Source organism: Vidua chalybeata, chromosome 2 (genome assembly GCF_026979565.1).
Source record: "Vidua chalybeata isolate OUT-0048 chromosome 2, bVidCha1 merged haplotype, whole genome shotgun sequence".
Classification (NCBI taxonomy): Eukaryota; Metazoa; Chordata; class Aves; order Passeriformes; family Viduidae; genus Vidua; species Vidua chalybeata.
Window position 1 is genome coordinate 29,696,261 of NC_071531.1, and position 23,655 is coordinate 29,719,915.

A 23,655-nucleotide genomic window follows, 5' to 3' on the forward strand; every position below is an offset into this window, starting at 1 on the left:
AAAGACTTTAATCAAGAAGTGCAATAAATATTTAACAAGTCCTTATACAATCCCTCCTAAATCTTAAATTTCTTATTACACCCCATCCTTCTTGAGAGCCTTTTACAAGCCTTTGAGCTTTGTCACCCTCAACTAAAGGGTAAGTTTATTTCCCATCTGTCTCTCTCCTGTGTTATCTTCTCACTCCCAGCATTCTCTGTGCCTGTTTCACTTCACATGCAAGGTCTCTTTTTCACAGACACCTTACCCACATACTATTCCCACCTTGGCATCAAGAGGTTAATTTCTCTGCACTGTCCTTCAAGTCCTTCCCAAACACAGACTTTTCCAAGGCCTCCAGCCTGTATCCTCTTAAGAAAGGCATCCACCATGCCACACAGTGACACTGACGGAGCAGTAGCCATCCAGCAAGCACTCGCATGGGTGCTGAGCATCCCCCACCCACTGCTGGGAGGGTGCCTCAGCCTTGTCCACATCACAGCCCATGCAGAGAAAGGCCTTCATGGGCTTTACCATTTGTGAGTTTTCTGGAAACCAGGCATCCTGTCACTGGGAGCTGCCCACCAGCCTGCGAGCTGCTGCCGCTGCTGGCACAGAGCCATGCTGCCAGGAACAGCAAAGCAGCAACATTGCTCAGGCACAGTAATTGCAGAAGACGGCTGGGAAGCTTTTTCAAAAAAACCTTACTTTTGCGAGGACTGGCTGGCAGAACAGTGCTGTCCTTATGACCACATTCAGTTACCTTCAGTGGCAACATTTCATCAAGCAGGTGAGAAACACTTCCACCAAACACACAAAACAGAAGCTGCTTTGTCTCGCCTTGGCTCAACACCCTCTCTACTGCATGCTAAAGGCACTGTTTGAAACAAGAAAGCAAATGAGCCAAGTTGTTCACAACAGTGCCATCACTGAGGCTGCAGCCATAAAGGAACAGTTAAATTAGCTGGACAAAGAGGCATGAGGAAGGACTAGCTCCTAAGCAGGGTCCCAGCACTCCCCAAGGAGCCTGTGTAGCAGCATTGTGCAGGCGCAGGAGATGGAATCACGTGCAGGCAGGAAGGAGCCAAAAACCACGTGAAGACAATACTTGTCTGTTGTCTCCCCCCTAAACCACCTCCTCTACCAGTCACTTCGACAACAATATTTTCTTTCTTGCCTGATGCGCCTCCGGTGCCTTCACTGGTCACTGAATGAGCTGCTCTGAAGGCACAGAAACCACACCACTGCTGACCTCCCTCAGTAAAATCCCGGGATGCCACAGGCTTTTCCAAAGACAGCCAAGAGAGAAACCTCCTAAGGGCAAATCGCTTCAACTATTTCCAAGGCTAATTCCTTGATCCTAGTCATGATTACTTAAAAGAGTTTCCTGCTCAGATTGCATGTTTGTCCCAGCTATAAATTCAACTGTCCATCCTCATCATGCCTAAATTACAAGTTACACAACAAGCTAGCCTTATATTGACATCTTCAGAGCTCTCATAAAAGAGGGCTAGTCCCCTACCTTCATCAATATTATTTACACTAAAAATGTCTGTTGCTATACAATTTATACATCCAGTCTCAGGTTTCTTGTGATCGGAACAAGCCCTTCCTAGCAGATACTAAAATTAAGCCTGTGTGTGTAAGAAAGAAATCTCCTTCATGCAAAGCTCCAGGCTCAGATAATTATAGGAGATGCAGATGCTGGAGAGAAAGCAGGCTAATGAACAATGCCAAAATGTTGCACAGCTCTTCTCCTTCCATTCTCAGCATGCATTTGATGCCAAGGAAAGCAGTATCTCAGGGGGTAACAGAGCCAAGGAAGGCATTTGCCCACTGCTGGTCCCTGCTCTGCCCTGGGCAGTATGAAGCTCCACGGCTCCCACCTGGAGGGCAGATCTCCTTCCCAAAGGCATCAACACATGAGTCCCTCCCCACATGTGCAGTCCAGACGCTGCCGGGCTGCAGTTTGGACCTGGGAGGTGTAAAAGGCTCCCAAGTCCTGCAGGTTTCATGCACCTGGAGCATGAAACAACAAGAAGAAACTGAAATTCTGGCTTGACACTAAGCTTTAAACTTAGAGGGAGGCAGAAGGGGAACATCTGAGACAAGAAAGGAAACAAAAGGTTGAAATGACTGAAAGCAGATTTCCTATGCACCAAATGCCACACAGACATTGCATTAGCAGAAATGTAAGCCAAGAAAGTAAAGTACATTAAAAATAGCAGTTCTGGCATAACAGTAATGTTCTTCTAGTACATACGTAGTGAAAACCTATAATTACACAAAGACACTAATTTCCTTAAAGGACAAATTTGTTCAATATACAGCCTCACACCCACACTGACCAACAAATCTTGTAGATGAATAGGGAAGAGGAATTTATTTACAACCCCTCTTTCATTTCATACATTGAAGGAAATCCAAATGCTACAAGACAAATAAAATATCCCAACAGTTTGTGCTAACAAACACAAAAGATATAACTATGCACACCCAAACAGGAACAGAACAAATGAGAGGACAGGAAAGTAATCCCACTTGGGCTGTTTCACATAGGATCTTTTATCAAAGTGAGATGGGGCTGGAGAAGTAGTTTTCAAGAGAAATTCAGCAACTCTATCACATGCCACCATTTGTTTTCTGAAAGGCCTGGCACTGTTCAGTACATTATATTATTTAGGCCAAAAGCAAACAGACAGATTTGCAAAGCAGAGGGGGCAGACTGGCAAAGGTACTCCAAAATAAATCATACATTAAGAAATAAAATTAAAAATAAAAAATAAAAACAAACAAAAATCCCACACCAAAACAAACAAAACCCATAAAACAAACAAACAAAACCACCAAAACAAAAAAACAAACCCAAAATACAGAGCAACACAAACAAGTACCAGCACAATTGCCATCAGTGAGGAGCTGGTAGCCATGAAGCAATACCTCATATTCCAGGAGACACTGTCCCACCAGTGACCTTTACCCCTCTACAGGACAAATACCACCTCAGGTGGACAGACCTGTCCCTCACAGGCAATTTTCCCCCATGTTAAACTGCAGATCCCCAGGCTTTAACACTCCAGGCTTCAGCACAACCACTGTGTGCCTAAAATTAGACAGAATGAATCCAGGCTTTGGTCACTGGTAGCATCAATGGTTAAGACAAGCAAACAACTGTTGAAAGTCTACAAGTTTTATTATGGTCTTGGTCTTCCGATCCCAAATCAACTAGTAGGTGGAAGAAGAACTTTGTAACATATTGCTAATCCCTCAGCTGTCCACATTCCCTAAGTCTTCTAATGCTTTAATTAAGGGAACTGTCCTCATTAAAATGCTGCGAGTGCAGCAATTTTTCCTTCCAAATATTTAAAATGGTCTGCAACACTAACAAAGCTCTGCATTTTGTGAGAAAATGAGTACAAAGAAAAGGCCCAAACCTGAAATTACTGCATTTTCTTTGCAGGCCATCAATCCACTTCTATAATGTGACATACACTCCACTGAGCCTGCTACTATGAAGAAATAGATTTAATGCTTCTTTTCTAAAGTGGTGTATCTTTGTCTGAGGTACACCTCCCAGGTGAAACTACTTCTAACAGACAGCAGTCACATCTGCAAGCATAGAAGGTAAGACATTGGCTTAGGAATACCCATGCTTAATGCCCATTTTTAGTGCAGCCAGTAACCTATGCTCTGTTTCACACCCACAAAAGGAAAACTCAAAATTCTGCACCATGCTACAGCTTCCAATAATCTTCTTGTAAGCAAGGATTGGTGTGAGATCATGATCTGACTTATTCAACACAGGGTTTCTTTTGTGCAGCAGCCAAAATATGTAAATTGCCCAGGAATAAAAGAAATCATCCGATCCGTACATGTGTCTTACAAACACGACTGAATGACAGTGTGAGAGCACAAGTCCTTACAAGTTCTAATTTCAGGTAATCTTTGCCTGAAGGTTAAACACTTTAGCTCTTCTGGTCCAATATTAGTCACTGCTCAGCCTCTGTCAGTAATCCACAGCCTTCCCCCTGCCTTGCGCAGAGAAAGGACTGCAAGTCCAAAATGCCAGGTGCCAGTAGGCAGGGTCCAAAAGGTTCAAAGGCCCACTCCTCTCACCTGGCGAGGGACAGAAGGGATCGCAAAAACAGCCGCTACACCAGCCCACCGTCACGTGTTTGAGAAAAAGGCTGAATAAACCACTGTCTGCGTAGACCATGGGAGGAGGAGACTGGACCAAGTCCTACAGGTTTGTCAAATTCAATTTTCAAAATACTCCAGAAAATGCCTTTGATTTCTTACACCAACGTTGCAGGCAAGGACTGCTTTAAAAGCTGGAAGGCGGAGACTTGCCCGTACTCCCTTTGTCACCATCTCCACCTTCTCTTCCCTCTCTGTTTTGGTGAGAACTGCTCCTCCTCATAACAGTGACAGAGCAGAAAACTAGTATCAGGTCAGTAGCTGTATTACCATCAGACCTGCACAGACCTACTGTAACCTGTTCAAGCCCTTAAACCACCTGCTACTTCTTGGGAAGGAATGGGCTCCTTCTGCAAAGAGTAAACGCAGGCCAATGATGTATACCAGGACAGACCTGGGATTTCTGCTCCTCCTTGCTCTTCTTCATTCCCAAAATCTACAATGTAACAGCAGCTTTAAGGGTGAAAAAACACCACGCTCAGCTACTCTGTAGGAATAAACAGAATATAAATAACTAGAAATATGTATGCTGAAAGCAGCTTTCTTGAGGCAGACCTCTCCAACTTGCTTGTTCATGTATGAATGAGATCCATGTTTATAACCCTAGGGGTTTTCAAAGCAAGAAGGAATATTGATATTATATTTTACCTCTAAAATACTCTACTGCTCAAAAAAACAGCTATTTTAAAAATGGGAAATCCATTACCAAGTGATTTACAACTGACTGACAAGATGATGATGTCTGTAATTATCATATCCAATCACTCAAATTACAATTTACCAGCAGACACACAAACTATTTGATTCACAGTTAACATTTTTTCTTCAGCAATTGCCAGGTCCTTTCTAAAACAAGAGGGGAGACAGACAACCTCTATCAGTAACAAATGCAGCTGCTGCTGAGTGGAATTCAGGGATGTCTGAGAGGGGCAAATTTCCCTTCATGTCTGTGCCAAACCATCCCGGAGGACAGATGACAACCAGAGCTGCAACCAAAAGGCTTTTCCTTTGTATTCAGACAGGAACAGCTGTTAGACAGGTACAAAAGTACAGCCACGTCTGGGCATGTGTGATAAGCGAGTTCTTTATAAAATTGGTTGCTGAGGTTTTGATTTTCTTTGGTAGATTAACACTGACTTATGCACAGCATTTAAAATCGCCCTGCACTGCCAAAGCTCTATAAAGGCTGTGCACTTTAGTGTACAAGTTAAGTGCATTTGGCACTACGCTACGATGTACAAAATCATTTCCATGCAGCTGCCAGCAGAAGAGAGCTATATTCTTGGACCAGATGTTTTTGTTGTCGGTGCTGCCAAGCACGCCTGGAAACCTCACAGCTGAGCAGTGCTGCAGGAGTGAATTAACAATGAACTGAGCCACAAGATGCTCGTGTCCATCTATGAAATGGGGTGTCACAGTCCCCTCTCTCCCTTGCTCCTGCTCTCTGAGCAAGGAAGATGTGGATGGCCAGCTAATTATTTACCTGTCTGAGAAGGTAAATAGGCTTTTGCCTTTCTGTCTCCATCAGGATAAATAAATGCAACGAAAAATGCTTGCAAATCTTATACCCCAGCTGCATTTACCCTTAGCTGGGAAGGTGACAAAGAGACCTTGATTAACAGCCAAGAAAATAGAACTGGAAAAAATATAAAACAGTCCTAATGCCACAGTAAATGTTTGTTTTTGCTGCTGGGCTGTGAACAGGCAAGCATTTATTAAAAGGTATTTCACTTCAAAAATCAGAGCTGCTATGGCATCTCACTTTCCAGTTTAAAAACAAACAGCTCAGATCCCAGCACAAGTCTCTCACTCTTGAGCTGAAATGCTGAGAGGAGGGGCAGGAGTTTGGGGACAGAAGTCCACTTCTCAACCTCAACACCAGCTTCCAGTGAGGCTCAGCTGCTCTTTGCCCTGCTGTCCCCATGCTGAAAAGCAGGGGCTCCTGTCAGCCCCTAACCTGCCAGCCTTGCCTTGTCTGTCACAACTGCACCACAACTAGCAGAGGGGACCTGCAAAGACCAAAATACTGAATGGTCAGCCAGCTGCTCAAAACTGCAGGTGCGCACACGCAGCAGGCAGTGAGCAGTCCCAACAGGAACGAGGGAGTCAGGCACCAACACTCGGACGCTGATGAGAAGAAAAATGAGGTTTACTCAGTCCAAAACTGTCCTGTGGCAGGCCCTACAACAACCACAATGCCTGCAAGAAAAACCAGAGAGGCCAGGCCATCTCACCCAGAAAGAAAAAGCCCTGCAATAGTCCAGGAAGAGGTGGAAGCACATCCACCGCTCCATCCAGGCGCTGCAACCCTCCCCAGGCAGCGATGGGCAACACCGCTTCCTCAGGCTTGTGGTCAGGGGCTCGCTTTGGTTATTCTACTCACTGGGCACCACACATGTTCAGAGAAGAAAGTGACACACAAAGCGTGTGTGTGTGTGTGTTATGAGCCTGCTGTGAGCTGCTCTGGAGGCTCTTTTCTCAAGCAGCCCGTTCAGACAGGCACAACTCGCTCCTGCAGCACAAGCGCCTGTTAAAAAGTGAAACTCAGCAACCTGACTGTAAAATAAATGCAGGCATATGTTTTACTGAAATACTCCAATACATAATATAATCTGATCTCCCTCAGAAAAAGTATTGGTTTGGTTTCCCCAGCCCGCAGCAGCCACCACAGTCCCTGTGCCAAGCATGGCCCCAGCCTGCCCAGCCAGCATCTGCATGGGAACTACACCCAAAGCAGTGCCTTCCTTATGGATATATACGAAAGTTTGGAGTTAAAGAAAAACAAACAAACAAATAAAAAAAAAAATCCCAGCAAAAACCAAGAAATACAGTCTTTCCTGTTCAGATAAATAACTGGTCGCCTTCTCAGGGATTTTTCTGTTAAAATAAAAGCAATGCTATCACTACAGAGTCTCAGGGGAAGATGACTCATGAGCAGGAAAGGCCCTGTAATTCTGTGCTCAGGGTATTCACCCCAATAGATATTACAACTTTTTACTATGCTAGTCTGGTAACATGATTAAGTGGCAGTCTGAAGAAATCTTCCCTTAATCACACTTGATTTGGAACCAAACTAAGAGCAATTAGCTCAGCCAAAATGCATGGGGGAGACAGAGAAGGCATTTACATCCAAAAGACGAAACCTAGATTGTTTGGAGAGCTTCAAAATTCAGGAGGATAAGGTTCAAGGCACCGGACTTGCTCAGAGCAGAGCTGTGTGACAATGAAGTCATGCACAAAGGGACAGCTGCAGCAACCCTGCCAGCTCCAGCTCCATGACCAAGGCAAGATCTGCTGGATGGTTTGGAAACATTACCAAGCAGCATGGAAGCAGCAGAAATCCCACACACAGCAAACCAGACCTCTTCAATAGCTGGAGAGAGGCAGCTAAGTGAAAGACCATGTGTTGCAGAGGTCAGCTTCTGCCAGACTAAGGTATCTGAACAAAGCCCATCATGCCTGACGGCTCCTCTCCTGCAGTTTCCTGCAGCCTAGTCCCTTCAAAAGGCACGTGTAGAAATCCCAAAGCCCACTCATGAAAAAAAGTCTCACAGAAACTGACAGTTAAATTGGTGAAACTTGTCTTTGCTGGTTTACTAAAAAATGATGCACCACTACAAAAAGCTTTTAGCTGTGCTCTGGCTGGCATTAATTGAAAAGTGAGGTTCAGGGGGTGCAGAATAAGAAAAGGAAGAATAAACAGGCTATTATAAAGATAGAAAAACATATTATTAGTACTACCAGCACTGATAATAATAGAAAATTCTAAGGTTGTGGGTGCTTTTTATTTTATTTAACGAAAACTCTCCCCAAAACAGCTCCATCTGTAGTCTCTGAGCATCTGGGGCTTTCTGCCAAAGTGATCAGTAGCAAAGAGCTAGCATTTGTCTTTGAATCACAGCTATTATGTGCTTCAGTGTTCCCACACCACACAGAAACTGGAGGCACTCACAACTCTTCCTGGGCTAACGCTGAGCCACTGATCCAAAGCACGAATGATGAGGGCAGTGCATGTGTGCTGCTGCATATAAAGGCTGGGCACGATGGAAAGAAAAGGACATTGCTGGTTTTCATGACCTATAAAACTTCCTGACTGAAAGCGGGCTTGGCTGAGGGCAGCTCTCCAACTTGCTGGCAATCCTCTTCAAAGCAAGACACCCAGCTAAAGGTTGTCTCTTTCATACAATGCATCCCTTATTCCCTCACGCCTTTAGTTCGTGAGCAGAAACTCTTCCTGAGGAACCACAGAGTGTACATCCATGCACCAGTCACGACCCAGTTTTGGCCACCTCTCCACAGTGCTGGCCTGAAGAGTGGGCACATGTCCATGCACACCAACAACCTGCACATTGCAGTTGCTTCCCTTCAGGGAAGTGCAGGGCTCTGCAAAAAGTCTTTAAGTAGTGTCAGCTGCCCACCAGCCCTACTCGCCTCACACCTGTTTTACCATTTATCTTGTAAACATAATTAAAAGAGAAGCTTAAAAAGGAAAAAAAAAGAAAAAATATGGAAAAAGTTCCCTGAACGAAAGATGCAAAAAAACTGTTGAACACCATTAGGCTCCTACTAGCATAACTAGAACGTCTCTGTTACAATGCTGTGTATCAGGTTTCAGAAGAAACATTTGGCTCCTGACAACACATAGGAGGCAAGCAGGTTTCTCCCTCTGAAGCCCTCTAGTGATAGCCAAAAGCAGAGCAGTCACACATCTATTTGCTTTGAGTGCAATCAGGAGGAAAATGCAGAAAAATACCTGCACAAGATATCACTGCTCATCTGCCACGCCAGGTGAGGATGGCCATGTTTCAAGGAGCAGAGAACAGCTCATGGAACCACACTAAGCAGAGTGTTTGTGATTGTTTATCCATGCCCTGAGTAGCCATTTGTCCTCTAAAGGCTGATGAATAAGGGTATTTTTGCAAACAATCATGGATTAGACCTCTAATCCAAACAGGAACCAATCTATCCAGAGTGGTTCTTAATCAAGGCTCACCAAAAAAGAAGAAAAAAAAAAAAAAAAAAAGAAAATTCGTAAGCATATAGGCTTCATACTAAATGTCTTTCCCCCCCCCCCCCCCCCCCAGTCTCAAACACTGAATTCCAACTTTTGGATCTACATTGACCCATAGCATTAGGCTCAAATTCTGCTCTCCACTGAATATACAGCCCCTGAATATATGAATTCCTACAAGTATATTCATCCCATACATTATCAAGCTGCAGAGAAAAGCAGTAGAAGAAACATCTTCATTTTTATCTAAGAAAATTTCCTATTAACTGCCAATCAATCCTCATCCCCCTCTGGATCCAGCCCTGCCTCACAGATTCTGAGTATGCAGGCCTTTCCTAGGAAACAGCAACACGCTGCCCAAACCCACTGAATTGCATTCTCCTGCTTTATCAACCACCTGTATGAAATTCACTTATTACAGAACTAGCGACATAAAATATTTAAAAAGGACATTGAGGTGCTGAAGTGTGTCCAGAGAAGGGCAACAAGGCTTGTGAAGGGTTTAGAAACCATGTCCTATGAGACACAGCTGAGGGAGTGGGATAAGGAGGCTCGGAGGGACCTCATCACTCTCTACAACTGCCTGAAAGGAGATGCAGTGAGGTGGGACTGATCTCTTCTGCTGTGCCTTCAGTTAGAGGGCCAGAGAAAATGGCCTTAAGCTGAAACAGAGGAGATTCAGATTAGGTATTAAGAAGAAAATTTCACTGTTCAGATGGTCAGGCATTGGAATTGGTTGCCCAGGGAGGTGGTGGAGTCACCATCCCTGGAGGTATGTGCATCTGGTGCTGGGTGGTGGGGGTCCAGTAGTTGAGGGGTTACAGTGATAGTGCCAAGTGAGCAGTGGGACTGGATGATCTTTTAAGTCTCTTCCAACCTTGGTGATTCTTTGATTCCATGATATTTTTTACATGTCAGAGTGACAAATTATTAGATGCATCATAAGCAACAATGTTAAGATGAGGCACTGTTTCCCACAGCAAGGGCTGCTCTAACACCTTATATAGCTTAAGAGCACTTTATTGACAAAGAAAATTTAAATTATGCCAATTTAAATCATATCTAACTACTGTGTGGAGGAAAAATGAGTGACATTCAGCAAATTAGCGATGGTACCATCCAAGCATACATAGCAAGGGCAGGCTGGGCTTTTGACTCTGGACTTGACTTAAAGCAAACAGATGTCTTTCAGAGGTAGATCTATTTTGGCTACCTAGATTAGTTCACTAAAGGGTTGTTTTCCTTTGCCATTCACTAACCAAAGTGCTGTTAAACTCAGGGTTAAGGAGGCTCTTTGCCTGCAAACACGGGGCATGATCCACAATGCAGTTCAGCTAAGCCAGCCTCCCACAGGTCACCAGGTCAGAGGCAGCTGGCACCACACATCCTCAGCACAGGTTTTCCAGCTCCAGCACTGGAACTAAGCTTGCCACACAGCAATTCTTTGCTCTGCTATTATCCTGAACACTGGAATTCAGAATCACAATGAATGTTATGGAAATCATCCAAAGCAGAAAGTGAAGTAATTTCTAAGGCAAGCAAGCAGACTAAAAATAGCCTGTTACACAGTGGAAAGAATCAGAGGGTAGGGGAATCCCTGCAGAAGACCTTTACACTCCATTCTTTATTCCTAAATCTGCAGGTTGAAGCACTACAAACAGTCCCTCAGCCGTCACTGTAGGTGGCTGAGAAAGATGCAGCCAAGATGTTGGAAAGGCGTTGCAGCCAGTTTTCCTCCTGGATTTGCACTGCAAAGGGATGGCTCCAGGTTCCTCATGCAGCCTCACAACTGTAACCCTGTGGAGATGCTGCTTGCAGGCCAGCTCCCAGAAGCTGACACTTCTCCATCCTGCCTGGCCCCTCTCACCCACCCTCTGGCCAGCTTTAGTGAGGGCAAAAACAGTAGAAAGATAATCTATATTTAAAAAAAAAAAAAAAATATATATATATATATTTCCTAGCCAGTGGAGCACAGAATGGGACCTGATAGATTCTGATATAAGGGGAACAGGGAAGGGAAGGGAAGGGAAGGGAAGGGAAGGGAAGGGAAGGGAAGGGAAGGGAAGGGAAGGGAAGGGAAGGGAAGGGAAGGGAAGGGAAGGGAAGGGAAGGGAAGGGAAGGGAAGGGAAGGGAAGGGAAGGGAAGGGAAGGGAAGGGAAGGGAAGGGAAGGGAAGGGAAGGGAAGGGAAGGGAAGGGAAGGGAAGGGAAGGGAAGGGAAGGGAAGGGAAGGGAAGGGAAGGGAAGGGAAGGGAAGGGAAGGGAAGGGAAGGGAAGGGAAGGGAAGGAAGGGAAGGGAAGGGAAGGGAAGGGAAGGGAAGGGAAGGGAAGGGAAGGGAAGGGAAGGGAAGGGAAGGGAAGGGAAGGGAAGGGAAGGGAAGGGAAGGGAAGGGAAGGGAAGGGAAGGGAAGGGAAGGGAAGGGAAGGGAAGGGAAGGGAAGGGAAGGGAAGGGAAGGGAAGGGAAGGGAAGGGAAGGGAAGGGAAGGGAAGGGAAGGGAGGCTCTCCCTGCAATAGCATCCAGACATGCAATTGTCTTTGTTGTACTGTAAAACCTTATCTCTAGGGAGATAATGTCTGGGGAGACCACAGACACCTATGTCAGGAGATGCACTGCTAACATAAGAGGATGATATATTTACAAATAGAAAATGCAACTATTTCTCCTTTTTTTTCCTGCCAGCGGGAAAAATCCTTTCTTGAGTTTACACATAGTTTGTTTACATTTGTAGGCACAGAGAATGAGTGTGCATTTACATGCTGATCTATCCACTTTTACATGATCAGTGCCAACTCTTAAAATTTGTGTTGCAAATCAAGACTGGGCTGGGTACATTTCCCAAAATTTTTTATCAGAACTGGGGAGCAGCAGCAATTCTGACATAGGAACAGATATCTCCCCTCAGGGACTCAAATTTCAGTGCAGACTTGTTTGACCATGCTGCCCCCTCTGATCTATAAATCAGTGTGACTCTATCATTTTATAATCGATGCAAAGCTGCACATTTTAAAAATTGCTGCAAAGGAGTGCAGTACGAGAAGCAGAAAGACAAATTCAGAATGAAAATCAACAAACTCATTTATAAAAATTGTTTTGTCCCACAGGCTCAAAGGGAGGCAACTACAATAAATGCTAGTGAAAAGGGAGCTGAGGTAAAATATGTAAGAGACAACTAAAACCTCCAGTAACAATGCTGCCTTTGCATCAGTGTTTCCACAGCAGTGACTCAGGGCTGCCTGTCCTGCAGCCCCAGCCAGGACAGGTTAGAGCAGGGGGAGCCAAGCAGCCACCAGGATGCTCTCTCTCCCTGCTGCCTCTGGTCTCTCTGCCCAATTACATTTCCATTCAGTAAAATATTCCACATGAGAAAATTATTTTCAGGGATCATGGATGCTCTCCTTTCTTACTCTTGCAGGCAGAGCCATGGTGCTTAGCCAGGACAGTAAGAGCTATCCAAAGGTCTGTGGGCTGCTGCATTTACACTGGGATTTCCACTTAGTTCTTACCACATCTAGAATCAAACACTAAAACTCCATTCAGGAAGAGTGTGCTACAGTGGAAAATATTCCTGCTGAAGAGAAACACTGCAGAAACATCTCATACACCAACCAACACAAAAAGCTGAGCTCACTTCTGGAACTGGCTCCTCCACTAGGCAGAGAGAGGGACACTTGGGAAGGCACCCATCATCTTACAGAATGAGGTGTAAAAGAGAGCAGGCTATTGGAACTCCCACTTCCATCTTTTGCACCAGTGATGAGCTAAGTACAAAACTACCATTTTACCTGGTGGATGTGAGGCAAAACACAACACCCACCTGCTTGCTGTCCACACAGGAACAGTAGCACTTCTGATAGCTTGCTCACTTCTCACAGATTCATCTTTCAGAATGAAACACTGATGAAGTGTTCAAGAAATAAAGCCTGACATTAAAAAAAAAAAATCAACAGGTAAACATCACAACAGCCTTGTTGGAAAGGATTTGAGACACGGGCTCTGGAGACAAACAGAATCATCTACACTGATCAACTGAACTAGTTTGCACAGCATCTTCAAGGCTCTTTGAACACTAGCTCAGCTGTGTGCTTTCCATTGCATATTTAAGAAATTTGGCACAGGGGAAGCAGAACACTTTAGGCGCTAGGACAGTGTTTATTGTGGTTACAAACCAGCTTAGAGTACAATGAATTCCCAAGTCCTCGAGCATTAGCACTTGCTACCATAATCTCTAGATTCAGGAGCTGGGCTTTAAGACTTTATTTTAGCCAACAATTTCATACAAAATCATTCAAACTGTGCCTTGCAAAAGAAGCACTGTTGAGGGACTTAGAAAAAACATATTTGACTCATTAAATGTTGGAGAATAACACTACTATTTTATCTTTATATATACACATAGGCATGTTAAGAAAGGAGGGGGGAGAGAGATCATACAAGATAATCTCAAATGTACAGTACTAGATTTGTGGACTCATAAACTAAAGAAAGAACCAGTGGAGATTTAAAAATGCTTCAAAGTAGTTTTTGTGTGCTATACTGCACAGAACTTTTTCCTTAAATAAAAAATGAAGTAATCTACTTTCTCCTCATAATTTACTGCAAAACAGTGGCCAGCTGACTGATAATGGAAGGTGGCTAAGGTCTGCCTACCATTTTCAAAGCAGAGGCTATAAATTTCAGCCCCTCCCTTCTCCATGCAGCCTGCCAGTTTTCACATAACTTGTCAGGACTTTGTATCTCCGGAATTTCTCCTCCTCATTAAACTTGGCTGAAATCGACCAACAGATCCAAATGGTATTTGGTGAAAAAGAAGGCAGGACATGCCCAGTATCACCAAGAAGCCTTGTTTCCTTAGGAAGTCAATATAAAAATATGGAATGCTGCAGCAAAAACAGGAGGAGTCCACAGGCAGGTGCAGTTTATGAAAATACAATTAAACACAGTCAAGAGAGATTACATTTCAAGCAGATATATCCCCTTTAATATAAACAGAGAATTAATTCCCCTGACTTTGATCCTAATGCCCAAGCCAGATTTTAAGGTGTATCTCTGAAAGATAGCAGCTTATACCGGACCTGGAATCTTTTGGAAGAATACTCAGCTGACCCGAGTTCAGCCTAGAAACCTTCTAAAATGAAAGCACAATGCTCTGTCACAATCCTTATTGGTTTCATTCTGCCCAAACTGGCAAGAACACACATGCTCTAACACTATATTGACAGGGTTGTCTTGTTATCCTTGAGTAGACAGTATGTCTGACTCACTGGGGGTAAATTGAGCTGTGCTCTGTCTGATAGAAATGATAAAAAAATGCAGCCCCATACTTTTTGCTATTATCTGCACACAAAACATTTATTTCCCATCAGAACTCGAACCTTGTTAGCGGCTAAGACAGTCAGAGCTCAGCACTGGGGAAGGCAGCAGCAAATCACCTGCACGAACACTCCTCTCAGCTCAGAAGAAATGCTCCATCACTAGAATTTGCACAGGTTATTATTGCTCAAATTCATGTTAGAGCAGGTATAACCTGTAGGTAAAATATCTCAACTGTGAAAGAATCTGCATGCTACCCACATTAATACTAGCAGTGGTGAAGGCTCAGAGTCCAGGACACAGACTGATGCTAGCAGTCATTTGTATACATACGAAATGTGTCATTAGTGACCTCTTTGTCACTGCTAAGAGCAGGACTTCAGATGATTGCAGGTATCAAGCCTAATGACTGAAGACAAATAGGCACAGTATTAGAGCTTAAATGAATGAGTATTGCCCACCTGGACAGGTAACAGAGCCCAAGGATGGTAACAGACATCAACGAGTTCACCTAGATGACTTATTCTTTCTTTCTCAGTGTGTCACTGCAGCTGCACCAACAGACCAAAGTGAAGAAATTTTTAACAAGTCCAGACTTGTCCAAAGAGCTCAAGACTTGCAGAGAAATCTTCTTAACATGCAATCCTGCCCTTCTGCCTATAGAAATCAGCTGCAGCCATTTCCATTATGCTCCAATATTAAACATGCGCTCTCACATACTGATGAGCAATAGCAGATCTCAGTGCCACAGCTGAGGAGCATATCCTGGGCATTTCTGCTGTACTATAGCAGAGTGTTATCTGGTTCTCATAAAGCCAGGAAGGCAAAATTTTAAAGCCACTTCTCTACAACAAAGGAGATTCTTTTACACTCCAAACTACAGCAAAGTTCCCTTTACATAGCCATAACTTCAGGTTGTGTCATCTAAACTACATTCCAATTTACAGAGCACTGGTAAAACATTTTCCGCTAGACAGGACAAGAACCCTGCACATCAGACATAAGCATACAGATGAGGAGAAGGCAGAGGCAACACTGCTTTCTTTACACTTTATTGACACTTGTGTTCCACAATCAACTTTGAGCATGAAGCCGTTGCCCAGCCTCAACTGAAAAAGCCATGCAACAGGAATCCTATTAAATGAGCACTATGAAGCCTTTAGAGCTAAAGCTCTGTTGCTTTTGAGAGGTGCTGCAATGGTGCCCTCGAGGATCTTCATGGCAAAAGGAACATATTTGTTTCTTTCAGCCTTGAAACGGTCAGGTTTCCAAAACAAGCTTATTAAAATACATAGAGAGGTATGCCCACAAGGACAACTGACAATAGGCTGTGCATGCAAACTGTCTTCCTCTCAAGTGGAAATCTTGCATAAGGAGAAAACATATGTTGAAATAAGCATAGAGAAACAAGCATGTACGAATGTTTTACATCCATTTTCTTCTCTCTCCTCTGCCAATTTTTCCCTCATACAGTATCAATGCAAAGTTGCTCTTCACAGGGACACAGTAATGCAGAGCCTTAGTGCTCAACATCAGCTCTCTCCAGCAGTATAATTTCCCAAGCTGCTTGGTAAGAGCCACAGCTTTTTCCCCTGATCTCAAACCCCTGTGAAGCTCCCTATTTAGTCTCCTTGCAACTGCATCAAACCAGACATCCTCCCCTTTCCAAATAAGCTTCTCCAGCCTGACAATCTTGCTAATCCCTGAATAATCAGTTGAAGAGAGTGGAAGTTTGCCCTTTATCCAAACTGGTGCCAGCATTGCTCCAGAAAATTTATTGGGTTGAGTCCAGAAATTGAAGCTCTGACTTAAACCAGGTGTTAGATGTATCTGCCTTGCTGGGAGATAAAGTCACTGCTCCTTGTAAGGACAAAAGGCTTTTTAGAGTTAAATGTCATTCTACTGTTAGAACTATGAGCTGGCAAGCTAAGAAATTTCCCAGCCACCCAAGGGCAGGGGTGTTGTGACATGTCTGGCACCCCTGCAAGACTCTATGCCCTGCCCTCGCCCTGTAAATGGACAGGACCACCTCTGCCTGACCCAAACAGGACTCTTGCAGGAAAAAAGCAGCATGGAGCTGCAGCAGAGCCTGGTCCCACACAGACATCAGCCAGCACTCAGGGCTGAACCTCCTGGCATCAGGTCCATGGTAAAGCAGGGGGAAGAACTGTGCCAAGCTGCTGGGCAAGGGCACGAAGCAGAGGTAGGTGAGGGATCTCAATTAAAGAAGGAAACAGTCAATTATACAAATGTTCTGCAGTTCAACAAAGGCTGCCCTACTGGCTGCAAGGCTATTGTAGCTCTTTTTGACCTCCTCCAAAACCAGATGTTACAGCTCAAGGGACTACTCTGTCCAGCTCTGTTTTCCTCTGAACTGTAATATATAATTCCCAGCAGCTTTTTTTTTTTTTTTTTTTTTTTTTTTTTTTTCTCTTAACCTAATCCCTACAAGAGATCAGAGGTTAATCAGCTTCAGGAGAACTGGACAGCAGGGCTGTCAAGATTGTAAATAGCTTTCCTTTTTTTTTTTTTTCTTTTCCACAGAACAATTCTTTATTTTGCCAGGTAACTGCTTAACCAAAGACTGCAAAATGTTGTACAGACTAGTAGCAAGCAATCTTTCATTTCAGGGCCAAGCAAGCCGAGTGCCAGTACTCTCCATGGAACAATCTGGATTTTTAGGTTCCTTATCAATTTTCCCCAATTCATATTAAGAAGAAGTAGCTGGACTGGTACGTAAAGTACTTTATCAGGCAGCTTCACTAAGCCAGATAAAGCCAGGTAAAGCACTGCATTCACATCTCTACACTAAAAGGATGGACCCTATTCAGCTTTTCCAGGCTGGCTTGACCCAGTTCTGTTGCACTGGGCCGTAAGGATCTCTATTTCCCAATTTTCCAGAGTGAGACATCAACTTCTATTTTTTTCCCCCTTCAAATAGATCAAAATCCATGGATTGTCTTTGAGTTTTCATGGGGAAAACAAGAACATACATAGTAGGGCAAACTTTTGGTTTGGCTTACTATGTCATTTTTCCCTCATTTTGTCTGCTAGTTTATGTGGGAACCCACATTTTTATCTATCTGCAGTTTTTATGCAGACTACTTTGAGATGACCTATGGAAAATGGACAATTTATCCACACAACTGTAGTTTATACCGCCATGTAGGCCGTAAGATACGGAGTCAAAAAAATCAAAGTGACTTTCCTACTGCAAGAGAAATAAGCAGCCAGCAGAGTAAGGAAGATGGCAATGAATAACTCAGGGAATCTTTCCTGTCTAGGTATAGGAGATGTGCCCTATTTCTCTACAGGCCCGGAGGCTTTGGTCTGAGGTTCATTTTTCTGCAGAAGACACACAAAAATGGCAAGACAGGCAAGCACTAAAAGCAATCCAACATCTTTCATAAATCAGCAGGATACAGTATCCAGTTGTTTACTTAGCATAATTTTACACAGACTAGATTGGACAAGTCATGAAACACTGGGCACAAGAGCTGAGAAATGCTGCTATTAAAAAAGGCATGCGGAAAACTTTCCCAAGGGATGCCAAGAGTGTGTGTGGGAAGAGGTAGGAGGAAGAAGCAGCAGCGTAAGGGGTTATAACAAACAGAAGAGAAGCAATTGTGTTTTTCCCTCAAAATCAGTTACTAAACTTTTCAAAGAGAAAAGCATTGCTGGAAGTGGAACACAGGAGCAACCCTGGAAACAACCGTGCAGCTGCAAGGAAAGGCTCCAAAGCAGTTAAAACAGAGTCAAGCTTTAGGGTGTAATGCAAGTTAACAGCTTGGATGCAGGCAGATTTGCCAAATAAGCTTTGCTAAGGTTTTAAATGCTATTTGCTCCACATGAAAATAGATTCTTCTAAGTGAATAGGGACTGCTAAATCTTAGGAGTCATGGCAATCTTATGATCATGGAAACCTAACAGTATGGCCAGTGAGTGGAAGGGATCAACATGGACTGAACACCGCCTTCTCCAAACCAATGTCACAAAAGGAACAGAGACCTTACAATAGAAAGATTAATGACAGACTACATATAATGCCTCCCTCACAACAAGCAGCGTGAGATTCATCCTACATGTGTAGATTTTGTAAAATAATTTTTAAAGCGCGCATATGCCGATAGCTTGCACTGTTCCCCTTTTACAGTCATTGGGCTCTTTCCAACAAGGAGTAAGAATAGCTTTCCATTGATGAAAACTGGTGGGGTTTTTGGTTTTATTTGTTTTACGCTCCAGTGAAATTTTTTCAGCCTGCATGCACTGCAGCTTTGCCCTTTGAAAGTGAAAAGAAGACCCACCTGTGCACCATGCTGTAGTGACACCTATAGATCTTTAGGTCTTACAGTTCCATCAGTACTTGCTTTAGTGCTGTAGATCTAAAGATCAGTAAAGATCTAGTCTTCTAAGTATTTTCCTTATTTGTTTAGAAAGGAGGAAAGTAGAAAAGGCAGGGAAGTTTTATGCACATCAGCATCCCCCAACGTTTCAGGCAGTAGAACTAACTAGTCATAATTTATTCAAAGATCAAACTGATAGGCTTCAGCCCACCTCCTTTTCTTGCCACCATTCTTTTCAAAATTAAAATCTAAAGAGAAAACCACAAGAAAAGATGAGAAGGATGAAGAGCATTTCCACAGTGCCATGTGCACTACAGAGTTGTAATATTTCTTCCAATGCCTCGAGTCAGAGGTTATAATACCTCATTTTCTTCACGCCAACCAAAACATTTTAAGGAAAGCCTTCACTCTGACTTTGACATCTCTCCTGTGTGGATGATCAAAGCTTTACAGCCCAGAACTGACATAACTTTGCTGATCCTGAGCAATGTGTGAATTGCAGAATCATGGCCTTGAAAACTGAAAATCTGGGGTGTGCCCACAGAGCATGCCAATACATTAGGTTTTCTAATTTGTTAAGCATTTGGCTGAACAAGCACTGGATCAGAGGTATCCCAGAAGAAAGGAAGTCTTGTGTCTGTTCTTAGTTCAGGTTAGTCAGAATAATCAGATATCCCCCATGGCACCGCTTGAATTTAGGCAGAAAGGCATTAACACTGCCAATAAAACATGCACATAGGCACAAATCACAAATCACCTACAGCTTCAAGCAACCTTCAAGCACTCATCAGAAAACCACTGTTTCAGTTTTGTGAAAGTTTCCACTCAAGCCTCTTTCTCCATGGACATGAATACGGTATTACCATTAGCAGTTCATCTAACTGTAGCTCTTAAAGCAGGCAGAGAAGGTGAATTTGTGGCTGTGGTTCCCTCAGCATTTCTTCTGGAACAGTGCTAAGGGTGAAGTCACTGTCCCCATGTTCTCTCCTCCCACTGTCTCCATAAGTTGTGGCAAGCTAGAACCAGGATAGACCTGCATTGTTTGCCAGCAAAGGAGGCGTTCATGAAATAAACCCTTGAGGAACTGAAGCTATAGCTTGAGGATATGGCTATCTCCGGCAGAAATATCAATTTGAGTTACTGCCCCTTCCCTGATGGCCAGCAGTGGCTCTTTTCCAGTCTCATGCCACCTTCTTCATAATAACCACACAAGAGTTTGCAACATCATGTGCTGAACTGAATCAATGAACCAATCCAGGTTATAAATAACCAAGGGATGGAGAGGAGTAAGGGTATTTTAAAACTGGAACCAGAGCCTGTTCACTGATCCAGGTCACCATCTGACCCCAAGGCAGCTGTGCCAGCACAAGTGTTGGGAAGCAGGCAAGGAACCAGCGAGCAAGGCTGGACAAGAACATCCTACAGCTACATCTACCACTGAGAAAATGGTACATGTAACAGTATCACCCATGTCTGGTGTTAAAAAGTGGAGTTGAGTTAGTACAACTTGGATGAATTTACACATTTTTTAGTCTCTGTGAGCTCTTTTCTTTGAAGCAAAAACACATGAGCTCCACTGGTAGGAATGACAATGCTTTTAAGCTGCATGGGACTAGCTAACATCTCCAAACTCCTCCCTCTGACTACCCTTCATCCCCTAAAAAGGCACTGCACTTGTGAGATAAAAGACAGTGCTTTTCAAAACCAGACAAAAATTACATTAAGTTTCAAACCTTACTGCTGCAATATGAGCTTAGCCATACTAAAGACAGCATTTTTCAACTGTCTTCCTTTTTCTGTGCAACCTCTCTATTACAACTGTTTGTGATTAATACATGCTATTAAAAACAGAGGGAGTGTGCAATAGGGCCAATCTTAGTATTATGGAAGAAGCCATTGTCATGCACAGTCCAGCAAGCTTCCCTGTGTAAAACTACTGCACAGATGAAAACATTTGCTGTGCAAAGAACATTCACTGTGTGTCAATGTACCATCATTCTTCTTTGGTTTCTCTGCTTGTTAACTGCAGCAAAAAAAGCATTGCCTCCTCATGAAGGCAGCCTTTGAAAAACTTCAGCTGAAAATTGATCTTTATCAAGCCATCTGACAAAAAAGGAATATCTAGCTGTTGGCAGACACAACAGCTGAAGTTAGAGAGCAACAGTTACACTGCCCATCGATCACTAGAGATTCAGAGATAAGACTGAAGCCCTATCAGCTGACCTAACCTTGTCTCTTGTTTTCCTCCTCTCCTGCCTGTTTACCCATTACACCCCACCACTCATCTAGGACCTTGTGTCCAAGGCCATTTTTACTTGTTGCACCTATAACCACACTAAGCTATAAAATATTCTGCAGCAATATCCTTGCAGAAGTTTGGCTTGCTATAACCATCTTGGCCAAAGACCCCTGTTCTGCACAATGTACATGCATTAATTTAAGTATTCCCCCTGTGTAAGACTCAGGAGCTCAGAAGAATATGGCAGTTTGAAAAGGCACTACCTCTCTACAGAAGAGCAGTATCAGTCAAGCTTTGCAGATATCACATGGGAGTATCTCATTCGATTTTAAATTTGAAGCTGTTAATTTGTGAATGGAACTCCACATACCACAAATAGAGTAATAGGGAGAAGCCCATGCTTTTCTTCATCTGTTTTCATTCTGTTTTCTTCATCAGTTAATTTAAACTGATTGCTTTTTGAACAGCATGAACTGTAAGATACCCAAAGATTCAAATATAGGCATATATTTTTTTATTTCTTTGACTGGGTTATTTTCCCCTCTTTCCCATCTAAAGCTCCACAGTAAATCCCCATGGGTCAGTTACTACAGCTACTTTACATTGCTGAATTCTGTTAGCAATCTGCTCAGCAGTACTGCAGATGTTTCTGCTTTTAGGCTTCTTGGAACTACAATGGACTCATTCCTTTGAATAAACATATACCCTTTGTAGGCTGCAGATGTACCAGGGAGAACACTGTCTTCTACATCAAGCAGACATCTCAACTTCTTTTTTGATAAGAGCAAAATGATACTTTTCAGAGAAAAAAAGTGGGAAGCAAGCAATCTGAACTTTTTCCCCCTCTTCTAAGAAATTTCTGAAAAGAGAGTGCTACATGCACCCATATGCCCTGGGACTGGACAATACAATTTTTGAGGCCAAACGCCCCAGCACACAGGCACACAGAAATCTCACGCAAATAGACTGAAGAGGTCAGGTCCTGCAAGCAGAGAGCAAACATTCACATGCAAGGACCATGCCTTTCAGCAGAAATATAAAGTAAGCCTTATGAACAGAAATATTATGTAAGCCTTATACGATCTCATTATTAAATTTACAAGTTGCTGATAAAGCAGAAGGTTCTTCTACTCACCTCAGTAACGTCCATGACTTTGATGGCTGCCAGCTGACCCGTTTTGACGTGGCGACCCTGAGTAAGAGGGAGACAGAACAGTCAGCACCAGCATCTCACCCATCCCTTCAGCTTACACAGAGCAAAACACTTGGACAAGAGTGCCAGTCACTGGGTTTTCCCCAGCTATGCTGGACCCTTCTGATACTTCCTAGGAGATACCACAAATACTCTAGATGGCTAAAACAACAATAACAAATTTAAAGTGTTCCTTTTCATATTTTAGTACCTATTTCTTTTTCTCCACATTAAAATGATGATTATCAAGCACAAACAGGTTATATTCACAGCTTCTCTTCTGTTTACTCTAGCAAAGCTCGTTGTCAGTAATGATAGCTTATTAACATGTCAGAATAAATTCCACATGTTGCATATTTTATTTGTATGAACCAATGCCTAGTACCTAGGTGATATATTACATGCTTTACCTAGTAAGCATGGTTGGCTTGTGCTTAGTGCTTAGGACATTTCTCACTGTTTTGGTCTTTCCAAGTAAAAAAAAGTGGGGTTTCTGCAAAGGATGCATCAGACCTGCAAGAGCTCTCTTCGCTTGTCTCAAAATGGCTAGACAAGAACAAGATGTCATCTCCCTTCAGCTACACCACAGTTAAGGGTACAGTTTCTCAGTACAGCTGGAGCTGAGTTAATAGATCCCAGCTCCTGCAGCAGGGAGCTCCTACCCTTCCTTCCTCTGCCTCCTTCCAGCCTCCTGTCACATATTTCTCCCAGGAGCACTGAGCTCCTTCTGGCACTCATTGTATCATATGATAAGCTGATTGAGATCACTAAAATGGCAGAAAGTTAACACAGAAAAAGCAAACTGTGGGGTGGGGCAGGGGATTGCAGTCCAGGAAATTAAACTGGTTTGTTCTGCAGTGAAAACAGAGCTGGAGCCAGCAGGATGCAGATCACAGGGCTGAGAGGCAAGCGGCATGGCAGGCCCCTCCAGCCCTGGTGGGCTGTAACTCGCCTCAGCTGACTTCTAACAAAAGCCTTTTTCTCTCCAGCGTATGTTTACATGATGAGGTAGAGACATCAATTAGCTGTTGTGTACTTTTTTTTTCTAAACAGGCACTTCAAAATGGTCCTAATATTGGTGTTTTCCAGCTCTCCACTTAATGCTCAGCAGTGTAACACCAGCAGTCTATCCTAAACCATCAAACAGCCCAGTCTACCAACCACTTTCCCAGGCACCAATCTCCAAAGGTTCTTATCTGCACCAGTCAAGCTCTCTAGCAACAGGTATGCCCATTAAATTTCTTCACTTTTACCACAAATAATGATAAGAACACAATGGAACATTAAACTGAAGTCACAGTTCCTTTATTTCTCTCCTCACCAATTTCTGAGTTTCCTAGGCAGAAACCTATATGATGGACATGAATAATGTATTTTTTGCC

The 23,655-nt window shown here is 43.4% G+C and overlaps 1 protein-coding gene across 10 annotated transcripts in view; it reads right to left on the reverse strand.

Annotated features, from left to right (window-relative positions):
- MAP4K4 (mitogen-activated protein kinase kinase kinase kinase 4) overlaps positions 1–23,655 on the reverse strand; it is a 165,613-nt gene that overhangs the window by 64,929 nt on the left and 77,029 nt on the right. For all 10 annotated transcript variants that reach the window (XM_053933302.1, XM_053933296.1, XM_053933289.1 and 7 more), the window contains one exon: positions 22,217–22,273. In XM_053933302.1, the coding sequence (XP_053789277.1) occupies positions 22,217–22,273 (57 nt within the window). The remainder of the gene's footprint in view (positions 1–22,216; positions 22,274–23,655) is intronic.